The sequence below is a fragment of the Zootoca vivipara genome, chromosome 1 (genome assembly GCF_963506605.1).
Source record: "Zootoca vivipara chromosome 1, rZooViv1.1, whole genome shotgun sequence".
NCBI lineage: Eukaryota > Metazoa > Chordata > Lepidosauria > Squamata > Lacertidae > Zootoca > Zootoca vivipara.
Window position 1 is genome coordinate 55,929,858 of NC_083276.1, and position 13,508 is coordinate 55,943,365.

Consider the following 13,508-nt stretch of genomic DNA (forward strand, 5'->3'; position numbering starts at 1 on the left):
GACTGACTCAGCGCGTACTAGAACAGGTGGAAGTCAGTGTGGCCAAAGCTTTTCCCACAGCTGCATACAGTGCCTCAGTGATGAGAATAAATCCTGATGTGACAGTCCCCGATAACGAGAGGCCTGGTCTCACCAAGGCTGCCAAAACTCCTTAATTTTGCTTTGTTTCCAAGAAGGTCTTGAGCAATGACCCTTCAGTTGCAGGAAATTCTGCTGTTCTCAGAGCCTTTGTAATGTTTTAAAGTTGACAGAATTCTCAAGATAATAATCAACTCCATGAAAATATGTAGGAATTTTGGCTTGCTTTTTGCTTTTGCTCGCTGCATTTCAAAGCCACAGGGTGCTCAAGCACATTTTTTATATTATTAATAAGATGTGAATGTAGTAAAATGGATAGCGTAACCTGCATTTTCCCTTTAATCATTCATGATGCTGCTATGACTGGCAGCTTAGCAGAAAGAACACATACGTATAACTGTCGGCTGATTTTGCTAACTTTGCTATCTGACTAAATTGTCTAGTCTAGTGAATTAACTCTTCCCCTTTTATTGAGCAAACTGCATATGTGATTTCAGCAAAACAAAATCAACTTTGCACAGACACTTTAGGACATGAATGCCTTGCATTCTCACAGCATATTAAGAAGGACACACAGCATTTTTTAATGACTGGTAACCTATTTTGGAATATTCACTGGATTTAGAAATTCTGCCTCTGTTCCATTGCCAGCCACACCTTTCAAGCCATTCTTCAAATGGACTTTGTAGATTATGGCTTGTATACAACAAAGTTGTCCTGTTTGTACAAAGACTCCTGCTTGTTCAATGAAACATCCCCCCCTCCTCTCCCTATGTGCCCCCCTAAATATGCTCTGGAAGCTTGGGGGAAACCCAGAGCAGATTTTGGGGGGCACAGAGGAATGAGAGGGATGGGACATACTATTGTGCATGTGCATATCCTTGTGTGAATGGGATTACTTTCTTCGATACAAACTATTTGTCTTCCTCTCACAGAAACAATAGATAAAAATATTAGTACATTCAAATATGAAAGTACACATTGTGGGAGACATTGTACAGTCATACCTCGTGTTGTGTCCGCTTCATGTTGCGTCTTTTCGCGTTACGTCTCGTGGCAACCCGGAAGTACCGGAATGGGTTACTTCCTGGTTTTGCTGTTCGCGCATGCGCAGAAGCGCTAAATTGCACTTCACGCATGCACAAACGCACCAAATTGCACCGCACACCTGCTCAGATGCAGCGCTTCAAGCTGCGGGCATTTCACGTTACGATGCAGAACGGATCCGTCCGTAACACGAGGTACCACTCTACTTGCATTTGGATTTGTTCCCATATAATTCCCTCCTGATTTGGGTAGAGTTGTTGCTTTATTATAGTGATGTTTCCCCAAGTAGTGGCTTTTAGGAAGGATCGGAGATGTCTTGTGTTGTACTTTCTAATGGCAGAGTTGGATTTATGTCCCGGTCCATAGACCTTAGCACAGAGCAGCAAGGTGCATACACAAACTGGCAATGTCCAGGGCTTCCTAAACCACAAGAGCCCTGAGTGACCACCCAGAGGGCAGCAGATGATGAAGGGCAGTAGCAGACAGGCCCTGCATCAGCATCTAGGCCAACAAGGGCATGCTGGGACTGTTGCTTGCCGCCACCACGGCATCCTTTCTTTTATTTAACATCCTTTGTATATTTAGGCAGCAGCCAAGCATGTCCATGGTTACAGATGCTCATGTTGTTATTTTTACTTTAAATATATATTATTCTTTGTCTACAACAAAGTGGTGCTGAATCTCGAGTTTATCATCAGGGCAGCAGAAGCACAGTACATTTTCTTTCTGTAGTCATGATGCTAATTAAATGAGTTCTTTAAAGTGGGAAATGACACATGTTCAAAGTATTTCTTTTTTTATTAGGGCTGGCAAACTGCTTTTTGTTTAATTTTTGCTCTAACATAACAAGGATACAAAAGCTATTTTAAAGCATGGGATGGAGACGGGGGAAGAAGCAGATGGTGTAATTGTGTACTGCAGTAACATAGAGCTATGTAAATGTGTTTGTGCAAGGTTGCTGAAGACAATAAAGTCCAGGGTCTAAATTTACTTAGTTGTTGTTGTTGTTTAGTCGTTTAGTCGTGTCCGACTCTTCGTGACCCCATGGACCATAGCACGCCAGGCACTCCTTTACTTAGTTGCACTAGTGATTTGCAGGGGCAGGTGCCAGAAGAAATTTAGAAGGGGGATTTCAAGCTCAGAGTTTTCACTGCTTATGTAGCAGGCAACTTTACACCTGAATTTGCAGCCCTGTATTTTGATTCTTTCAGATTCAAACGGTCACCAAGAAAGTGCTTGTCCCTCAAGAGATCGATGAACCAGCCAATGCAACAGATTCCATCTTTGACATGTTGAATGAAACAGAGGTGACGCCAGAACCTCAGCTAGTCATTAAGAAAGGCCTCGAATTTAAGGATGGCATGAATGTCTTAGGTATGGAAACACTTTTAGTGTATGTGTGCTTCGCGGTTATTATTGTAGCGATATTGTGTATTGTTTCGATTATATTGTTATCTTGTCGTAACCCACCCTGTTAAGGTAAGAATGCTAACTAAATGATTAAATGTTTTATTGCATTATTATTATTTATGTTGTAAAATGCCTTCAGACTTTTTAATTTAAAATATATGTAAAGCAATATTCAAGTCCGATAAATCATATCACATATCCTTTACATACATTCAGATTTACATATTCATTTTTGCATATCCTCCTCTGTTTATCTGTATGTTGGCAGGCGAATCCAAATCAGTTCAGGGAAATAGCACTGCCAGTCATTGAGCATTCACACACACATATACAGATGAATGGTTATCCATCTAAAAGCAGCCTATGTTTATATCATTTGGTCATCATGACAATCTTTTATATTATGATTGGTTAGGAGATAAAATAAGGAATGTGGGTGCTTAGTTTTGACAGAGCCTCAGTAGCGTTTAATATTTTAGCATTCTTTCAACAGGACTCATTGGGTTCTTCATTGCTTTTGGTATTACAATGGGCAAGATGGGAGAACAAGCCAAGATGATGGTGGATTTCTTCAATATCTTGAACGAAATTGTAATGAAGCTGGTAACCATGATTATGTGGTGAGTCAAAGTCATCATCCGCCGAGACACGCTAAATCCAGTTGTATCCTGGACATCATTTTGTAGCTTTTCTGTAATTTCTGCACGACCTACCTCACCATATTGGTCTGAAGCTACAGGAATTATTTCAATTGTTTGCTTTTCACAGTTGTATCCTGCCCTTAGCCCACAAAGCTCAGAATAACATAAACAGGAGGTGCCCCCCCCCCATTTTATCCTCGCAACAGCTAGGCAGCTGGAACAGAATATGTGAGGCTGAACCAAACTCAACCTGGGGAGTTAATGGGATGCTGAGAGATTTGAGTTGAAGTTCAAGTTCAGAAGTGCCCCACCACACCTTATTTGGTCAGAGAATCAAATGAGGCTGTTGCTTTGTTTTTGCATATTTAATTTACTGCGGATGCTCGGGGCTTTCTTCTATCAGAACACACTGGATTGGCCTCAGAAGAACTTGATCTTTGCACAGCCACTGCATCACTGCTGGGACCGATTCCTAATACGATGCATCAACACAAGGCTTTCCTTCAACCCATGACTCTTTTTCATTTGCATAGAAGAGAACATTTAGTCTATGGAGACACATTCCTTTATTTCATATCCAAAGGGACATTCTATCCCATTATTTATGGCTACTCTCTTAGGAAAAGATCCATCCCCCTCCAGCAGCTTTGGTGATTTATGAAACTCTTGTGAACACCATAGTGACATAAAACAAAACTGGGCATCTGCTAAGGATGTTTCATAACCCTTATTTAAGGATTATCCTCAGTGACCATTTCAGGAAGCAGACTGCCTGGCACCTGAGAAAACTGTGCAAAATGGGGATTGTGCGAAACTCATAGACCCCTGATTGATTTGCTGCTTCTGGGCAATGCTTGGATGGTTCATGAGAAGGTCAAATGGAGAGCAGATATTCCTTTAAAAAAAAGCCCAGTTCCACTTTTGCTTCCTAAATCTATATCTCTCTGAAAAAGTAAGTTTCAAATTGCAAAAAAGAAAGTTAATATAGAGCATAAGAGTGGAGATCAGCAAAATTAATCACCATCAACAATAAATGCTCTCTGACACAGTAACCCTTGTTGGTGGGTAGGCACCAGAAATTGCTTGGGAGCCTGGATATAGCCCATAAGAAATGGAGTAGCCACTCCTGCTTCAAGGCCATTGTTGAAACCTTCACTGCGATTCCTGTCTGCATGGAATCCCAGCTGGAAGCTTCTCAGTAGCTTGAGTCCTGAGTATGGGCAGTGTTGTGACGTGGGGTTTGTGATTTCAGCTCTCTTGACAAAACATGCTGGAGACAGTTCTCTAGTAACAGCTCTTTATTAAAGTGAACAAGACTGACTGTGAGGGCAGGAAGGCTACATTTATAGGGACAGGGAACTAGCTAGAAGGGGATACATTTTGGAGGGAACAATATCAGGCAATCACAGTGCTGCCTTTTGGAGGGAACCAATAAGACAGAGGATCCAAATACAGCAGCTTAAATGAACCAATAGTAGCTGTACCCTCTGGAACCAAAAGGCAGTTACTTTATCCTAATGCAAATACAGACAATAATAATACAGAGATAAAATCCTTTGACTCAATACACAACACCCCTCCCCCCCTAGTGAGCACAGCAGACGTAATCCCTCAGGTACTGTGGGGTCCTACAACTTCTACTTGATCTCCTGACAACAGGTGTTGCAGGTTCTGGATTGGGTGTTACCTGTGGTGGAGGGGCTGCTATAGGGGTTTCGTCAGGAACAGATGGAGTTCCAGACATCTCAGGGTCCCCTACCTGTACCCCGTCATCATGAGGACTAGCAGACCCTGGTTCATTTGCTGAAGCCCCTGGTGACTGCACCTCTGGGCCATCTTCACTCTGGTCTCGCAGCTGTGCGTCATTAGCCAGGGATGAATTATCTGGCTCCTCCCTGCTGAGCGCCCGGCGCCTCAGCTGATCTATATGTCTCTTCCAAACTTGCCCATTTTCCAAGGTCACATAATAGGACACAGGTCCACTAGCCCGGGTGATCACACCGGCCACCCACCGCGGACCTCGTGAATAGTTCCTCACCCAGACCAGATCTTCAGGGGCGAGATACCTTGTTGTGTCAGTCTCAGCCTGGGGGGTTGCTCTTGAATTACGGTTTGGCATTTTATCTGGGTGGACATAATCCAGCACCGTTACCAGTCTTCTACCTAAGAGCAGCTCAGCTGGCGACTTGCCCGTCGCAGTACACGGCGTCGCATGCTGCAAAAATAACATTCGCGCAATGCGAGCTGACCAGTTACCCTCCATTAAGCGCGCAATGGATTCTTTGGCTGTTCTTACCATGCGCTCAGCCTGCCCATTGGAGGATGGGTGAAAGGGCGCGGATGTGACCCCTCTTATGAAGTTATCAGCCAAGAATGCCCTGAATTCTTGGGATACAAAAGCTGCCCCATTATCTGATACAATGGTCTCAGGTAACCCGTGGGTTGCAAACAGCTGCCTCAACACCTTGATTACGGCAGCTGATGCCATGCTAGGGACCAACGCCACTTCTAACCATTTGGAATATGCATCAACGATAACCAAAAAGACCTTCCCTTGGAATGGCCCAGCAAAATCTATGTGCAGCCGGCTCCAGGGAGTCCTAGACTGCTCCCACCAGTGGACTGGTGCTCTGGCCACTTCTGGCCGCACCTCTTGGCATGCCTTGCATGTTCGTACCCATTGTTCTATGTTCTGGTCCATTCCAGGCCACCACACATAACATCGGGCTAGCGACTTCATCCTGACCATTCCCGGGTGTCCCATGTGAAGTGTCTCAAGAACCCTGTTTCTCAGTGGTGCTGGGATGATCACCCTATCTCCCCATAGGAGACAACCCTTATGCATGGACAATTCGTGCTGCCTTGTCGCATAAGGCCTGAATTTTTCTTCATGCGGACCACCTGGCCACCCCCTCCCCACCCAAGTGAGCACACGGGAGAGAACAGCATCTTTCCTCGTTTTCTCAGCTATATCAGTAGCTGTTACAGGAGCCCCCGGAAGTGTTTCTAGCATCATAATGTGCTCCGCCGGAGCAGGATCCTCATTGCTCCCGCCAGGAAGGGGCAATCGACTCAGCGCATCAGCATGGCACAACTGTTTCCCCGGCACATGGGTCAAGGTGTACTGGAACCCATTCAGGAATATTGACCAACGCAACATTCTGGGGGAGAGAATTTGTGGCGTTTGTTTGTTTGGGTTGAACAACCCTAACAGTGGTTTGTGGTCCGTTTCAATGGAGAAATGGCGACCATACAAATAATCATAGAACCTTTTGATTCCTGACACAATTGCTAGTGCCTCTTTATCAATTTGAGCATAGTTGCGCTCCGTGGGTGACAACGTACGGGAATAGAAAGAGATGGGCTTTTCCGACCCATCCGGTTCCCTATGACTCAGCACAGCCCCCAGGCCGTATTGAGAGGCATCACATGCCAGGACCAGCGGCTTCGACTCATCATAATGAGCAAGGACGCTCCTGCTACTCAGCATTTCTCGCAAGGAGTCAAAAGCCTTTTGCTGCTCCCGCCCCCATCGCCACACATTCTTTTTCTGCAAAAGTCTATGTAATGGTTCAGCTACCGAAGCTTTCTGGGGTAAGAATGAATGATAAAAGTTAATAAGTCCCAGGAATGACTGCAACTCCGTCTTGTTCTGTGGTCGTGGTGCCTCGATGATGGCCTTAATCTTAGCATCTGTGGGGTGGATGCCTGATGCATCAATTTTAAACCCCAAGAAATCCACAGTTGGCACCCCAAAACTGCATTTTTCTTTTTTCAGTTGCAACCCCACCTCCTTGAACTTGAGCAACACTGCACGGACACGCGCAACCAGTTCCTGTGGGTCTTTTCCAGCAATCAAAACGTCATCAAAAAATGGCAAGACCCCCGGCAGACCCCTTAACAGGCGTTCCATGAGCCCTTGAAAAATCCCTGGGGCCACACAAACTCCGAACTGTAATCTGTTAACTCTGAACGCCCCTTTATGTGTGACAATAGTCTGTGCTTCCGCTGATTGTGGGGTTACTGGCAGCTGTTGGTAAGCTTGTGCCAGGTCAATTTTGGCGAACACCTTGCCCCCAGCCAGTTTAGCCAACAGATGTGATACGACTGGAATGGGGTATGAGTTTCCCCTGAGTGCCTTATTGATAGTACATCTAGAACCTGCACATATCCTGACTTCCCCATTTGCTTTAAGGGGCGTGACGATTGGAGTCTCCCACTTAGCAGAGTCCACGGGTGAGAGAACTCCCTGCTTGACCAATTTATCCAGCTCTGCCTCGATCTTGGGTTGCAGTGCAAATGGCACTCGCCTTGGTTTGAGTCGGATTGGGGCCACCCCGGGGTCCAACTCGAAGTCAACTGGGGGCCCTTTATAACAACCCAGTTTTCCATTAAAGAGACCAGCAAATTCCTTGCATAATGCCTCGCTCATCTCAGGGCAGGTTTGGATTGAATTAAGCCCTGAGATACTCAGTCCCAGGGCGGGGAACCAGTCAGTGCCCAGGAGACTGGGGCGACTGCCCTTCGCAATCACCAGTTTGAGTACAGCCTGTTTGTCCCGGAACTGTACTCTCACGGCACACATTCCCATAACATGGATGTGGCCTGCTGAGTACGATTGCAAGGTTGCCGGGAAGGGCTCCAGAGGGGGCAACTTACCCCTGGGGAAGAATGTCTTCGTGGTCTGGTCCGACACAATGGTGAATGCAGATCCAGAGTCCACCTCCATGTCGCACTGCTGACCCTCAATCTTCACCTTGACGTGTGCCTTGCCTTGCGCTGGAAACTGCACGGCCCTCCCGTTGATCTCCGTTATGTAGTGGCAGTCCTTTCGAAAATGAGTTGCTGTGGGCGGTCTGCGATGCTCCAGTCTAGGTGCTCCTGTTGCTCCCGCCGCCGCCGATCTACAGACCCTGGCGATGTGACCTGTCTTCCCGCACATCCGGCACATAGCATCCCTGAAACGACAACTCTTCCGCCCATGGTTTCCGCCACAACCTGGGCAACTGCCTCGGTGATCTTTGTGCACTGTGCAGGCCTGACGCACCAACTCGACCCCACGGACTGGACTCTGGCTCGGAGTAGCCTCTAGCTCGTCCATGGCATGCGCAACTTCTATCTGTGGCTTAGTGGCCTTGCGACTGGCATCAAGCTCCTCTCTTTCATAATTCTCCGTGGCGGTGGCCTCCTTCAAGGCTGAAGCAAGGGTAACCTCTTCTTTAGCCACGATGCGTCTTCTGGCTTTCTTGCTGCTCAGACCACCAATAAACCGATCCAGGAGAGTCTCTTCCAGATTTTGGGAGCCACAGTGCTGAGCGAGCTTCCGGAGTTCAGCCAGAAATGCGGATACAGACTCCCCAGCATGCTGCTGCCTCTTATGGAACTCCATCCGCCGGGCCATCTTGGTCTCAGTAGGCGCCAAGTGGCTTGTTAGGCAGGCAAGAATATCTTGGAGAGATGTCTCACTCAGCTTCGCTGGAGCAAGTAATGCCTTGGCTAGCTTGAAGGTCTCGGACCCACAGTAGCTCAGGAATGTGGCCCTTCTTTTGCTGGCATCGGTGATCCCTTGAGCCACTGCGAAGAACTCGAAGCGTTCGACGTAGTCTTCCCAGGTGTGGGGCTCTGATGGCTGGAAGGGCTCCAATACCCTTGGACTCTCCATTGTCCTAGCGGGCAGGGTCGTCTTCTCAGCTGGCCAGTGAGTCTTGTTCTCAGCTGCAATCCGGACTCTGAGGCAGGGTTGTGTTTAACCGCTCCTCAGCATTCCGGATCCCACCTTCGTTGCCAGTTGTTGTGACGTGGGGTTTGTGATTTCAGCTCTCTTGACAAAACATGCTGGAGACAGTTCTCTAGTAACAGCTCTTTATTAAAGTGAACAAGACTGACTGTGAGGGCAGGAAGGCTACATTTATAGGGACAGGGAACTAGCTAGAAGGGGATACATTTTGGAGGGAACAATATCAGGCAATCACAGTGCTGCCTTTTGGAGGGAACCAATAAGACAGAGGATCCAAATACAGCAGCTTAAATGAACCAATAGTAGCTGTACCCTCTGGAACCAAAAGGCAGTTACTTTATCCTAATGCAAATACAGACAATAATAATACAGGGCCAGTGAGTCTCTTTGTGGGAGGTCTGGCAAGCCACCCATTCACTAAGAGGTGTCATTATGAACTGCTGGAGGGGATGGATCATAGGAAAGAAAACAACCAAACAAAAGGCTTGCTTCTACGATATTATCAGCATGTATTAGGTTTGTCAGCAAGCAAGGTTTCGGCTGGTCTGCAAAACGTTTTAATGTCTGGGCTGTTTACTGGCACAAGCAATGAAAAGCTCAGCCGAGTCAGTTAACCATCCTAACTGCCTGGCAAAAGCCATCACAAGACTTTTAGGAATTGTAAGGGAGTGGCTTTCTCTGGACCAAGAAATTATCAGGGCTCTAATAATACAGTACTGCTTCTGTTGTAGCCACTCTCACAGTGCTTATCTATTAGAGGTGGAGAAACTTTTTTTTTCTATCAAGAGCCCTTGACACACATAATAAATCAACTACTGCTACCAGCACCCCCTACACACAAAGGGAGAAATGCATCTGTCCTGTCTCAAAAGGGCTTTAAAATTTGGCAGTTTGCACTGACGGAAAGCCAACCTATTTGCACTTTCACCTCTGAAGGCACAGATCGGTTTTCAAACATGCCAATCCTCAGGCAGAAGAGCTTTGAAGATGCTCCGGTGGCTGAGAGCCACCCCCATCTGCTTCTTCAAATGTAAAAATGGGTCTGTGGTCCCCTATCAGCCAGCCACTTTCAAAGCTGTCCTCAAGACTGTGGACTGAATCAAGCCAACAGGATAGTGCTCTTTCAGTCAGTTTCTGCAGCATAGGGCCATGTAGCCCCAGGTCCCATCATCCAATAGTGGGGGTGTTTGGGGCTGAAAGGTTTTCCATCCAAAGGTGGTAATTTCAAGCTACATGGTATAACTTATCAACTGCCTTTATGATGCCATTTCTGTTTTTGAGACACAGACTTCTGCAATTGCATCCTTGTTTAATTCCGCCTTTTCTTCTAGGTACTCGCCACTGGGCATTGCCTGCCTCATCTGTGGAAAAATCATTGCAATCAAGGACCTGGAGGTAGTTGCTAGGCAACTTGGAATGTACATGGTAACTGTGATCATAGGCCTTATCATCCATGGAGGGATCTTCTTGCCTTTGCTGTACTTCGTGGTAACAAGGAAAAACCCCTTCACCTTCTTTGTGGGCATCTTTCAGGCATGGATTACTGCGCTAGGCACTGCTTCGAGGTATTTGATATGAAATGCAGAGTTAGCAACACTTTCGGGGCCATTGTAAATACTTTGCTAACAAGACTCACTCAGGTGAATGTGTGAACACTTATTGTGTGGATTAGCAATGCCTGTGAGCTAATCAGTTAACCTAAAAATGAAGGAAAGGTGTCAACTGGACAGACGTGCCTACAAACTCAGACCTGGTTCATAGCATTGACTGCAGTGATTGCAGCTGCTTGGTTCAGATTACATCTGTTCCCTCAGGGATTGCCTGCAGGAATTGGGGCTGGGAGAAAGTCTTCTCCAGGGCTGGCCTAGAGACCATATGATGCTGCATTGGAAGTGTATCAGGGCTTTTTTTCAGCTCTGAACTGAGTTCTGGAACCCCTCAGGTGGTGCCATTGTCATTCTAAGAGAATGAGGGAGTTGTTCGTGGTGAGTTCTGGCACCTCTTTTTCTAGAGAAACAGCACTGGTCATTTTACTATATAACATCTAAATGCCTTGTTAGTCCATTCACAACTTTGATGGACAATTCATATGATGAGGGATTCATCTCATATAAGATGATAAAGGTGAATGGAGATCATTCACGGCAGAAATCCTTCTCTAAGCCCAGCACCCCAGGCCTAGATCACCTGCCCTAAATCCAGTCCTGGACTTGTCTTTAGCACCAATAACTGCTGGGTCTTCTCTAGTTTTCATCTTCAGAAGTCTGAGATCTCTTTCCAATCAGGCAAAGCTTCCCACTTTGACTTTTAGTCATGATCTTCTCTGCTTTTCCAACAGAACCTTCTCAGGTTTCAGACATATTTCGCCCCCCCTCCCCCCAGCTAACAGGAGGCTGTCATCTCCGTCTCTTCCCAAGGCGCCTCCACCAACTGACCTCTCCTTTTCTGAGTTCTTTAGTCCCTGTGACAACCAGAAGTAGTTGTGTTATTAGAAATCATATAAGAGTTTTTGTTTTTTTTAAAAAAATAGCATGCAATTGGGGGGGGTTCTTCTGAACATGGGGGAGTGAGGTTTAATTCTTTTCTCCCCAGCTGCAGTCCCAACAAAAAAATTGTACTGCATCTATGATCCTTAAAAACTAAAGATCTTATTGGAGCAAAAGTGAGATTTTACTTTGTGGCTCATTGCCATATGTGAGGGGAACGGTTTTTGTTGGAATTGTAACTAAGGAGGTGAGAGTTGCTGGGCTTCAGATGAAATATTCCATCATGCCTGCTATCAATTTTGGTTTGCTTAAACAAATTATCTGCCTTGGTTTCTAATGGCACATGTTGTCACATCTGGTTTTACCCTCATTCGACAACTGTCAAAATATATACATCTACAGGGGAATGCACAAGCTTTGATCAAAACACTGTGCATAAGCAGTTTTATAACCATAGAATTTATACGCTTCCATCAGTTCCAGGATGGAGGAGGCAGAAGTTGAACTGTGAGCAGACAGAGACTTGGTGAATGTGTGTGTAAGATGCCTGGTTGTTCCCTCAGAGTGTCAATAGAGCTCTCTGTCCCAGTAAGTCTGAATTCTTTTATCTATAACCTTTCATTTTGCTTGCTCCTTCAGTGCTGGTACACTGCCTGTTACCTTTCGCTGCCTTGAAGAAAACTTGGGCATTGATAAGCGTGTGACAAGGTTTGTCTTGCCTGTCGGGGCCACTATTAACATGGATGGCACTGCCCTATATGAAGCTGTGGCAGCTATCTTCATAGCACAGATGAATGGAATTGTGCTGGATGGCGGACAGATAGTCACTGTCAGGTGGGTTTCTTGCCCTACACTGGAGATGGCGAAAACATGATATTGCAAAGCAGTTTAAAGTTGTGAGCCTCCATTGTAATAAACAGTGAAAAGCCTTGGCTGCTTTTGCCAGTTCCCAAGTAGGGCATCACATATTGCAACCTGCATGGGAATTACACAGTTTTCTACATGAAGTAATTTCTGTGTAGGGATTTATAAGATGTGAAGCAGACCTTGATTTCTGTCTATAACCTGGTTTCAGGGGCAATGTTGAGGTTTTCATTGTACTTGATTATAAATAACGGAAAATAAATATACTCAAGTAAGCGTGAGTTAAATGAATCACATATTGCTTTAATCAAAAATCATTAAATAAGAGTGCATATGGAAAATAAATGTGGGGTTTTTTTGCAAAATCAAAAGGCTGGAGTGTTAATAAAACTACTTTAAACTCAGTCAAAATCCTCTAAATTACAATATTAGAGGCTGCGCTGAAATAACAGGGAATGTGTTTCTACAGAAGTTGGAGTGATCAAGCAGTTCCCATATTCGTAAGAGAAATGCTTAGAGACGGTCCAACTAAACAAGTGGATGTGTTTAATTTCACAGTCTGACAGCTACGCTTGCGAGTGTTGGAGCAGCAAGTATACCCAGTGCAGGATTGGTGACCATGCTTCTCATCCTCACCGCAGTGGGCCTTCCCACACAGGACATCAGCTTACTTGTTGCTGTAGATTGGCTTTTGTAAGTAACATTAAAGAAACTTGTCACCTTTCTCCAAACAGTGATGCTATGGCTTAACTACCCACTCAGGTCTCAACTCCTTCATGATCAGTAGGAAAAACACTCCAGGATGTGCAGCAGCCGACCAATGTTTATGCAACAAAGCATTTAAAGGAAATGCACACAGATTGTTTCTGATACCCAACTGCAGCGAGATTAGAGCAGAGCAGAAATCGGCAAGCATTGTTTGCAGACCGTAGGAGGATGTTAACTTAAAGCATGTGGTTGTTTGCTGTTTCAAGGAAATGTCATTGAAGTAAAAACATTTCACTTGATGGAGAAGTCCTCCAGAAGAATGGACAAAGCCATAATTCAGCTGCAGAGGCAAGGTCTTAGCGAGGGGGTAGGGCTAAGGGCTTACCATTGTGTTTCTGATCGTTCTCATGTGGTAAAAAAAATACCTGTCCCCTGAAGCAAGCCCTGTGGCGAATTGTGCTGCTGACATTTGCTTCTTTAGAAAAGGTCAGATAGAGCAAGACAATATCATGGCAGTGCAAAAAAAAAAGGAGCTCA

General features: G+C 45.6%; 1 protein-coding gene across 2 annotated transcripts in view; it reads left to right on the top strand.

The window, feature by feature from the left end:
* SLC1A2 (solute carrier family 1 member 2) overlaps positions 1 to 13,508 on the top strand; it is a 96,775-nt gene that overhangs the window by 66,260 nt on the left and 17,007 nt on the right. For both annotated transcript variants that reach the window (XM_035116278.2, XM_035116270.2), the window contains exons 5-9: positions 2,337 to 2,499; positions 3,029 to 3,155; positions 10,245 to 10,478; positions 12,039 to 12,233; positions 12,822 to 12,956. In XM_035116278.2, the coding sequence (XP_034972169.2) occupies positions 2,337 to 2,499; positions 3,029 to 3,155; positions 10,245 to 10,478; positions 12,039 to 12,233; positions 12,822 to 12,956 (854 nt within the window). The remainder of the gene's footprint in view (positions 1 to 2,336; positions 2,500 to 3,028; positions 3,156 to 10,244; positions 10,479 to 12,038; positions 12,234 to 12,821; positions 12,957 to 13,508) is intronic.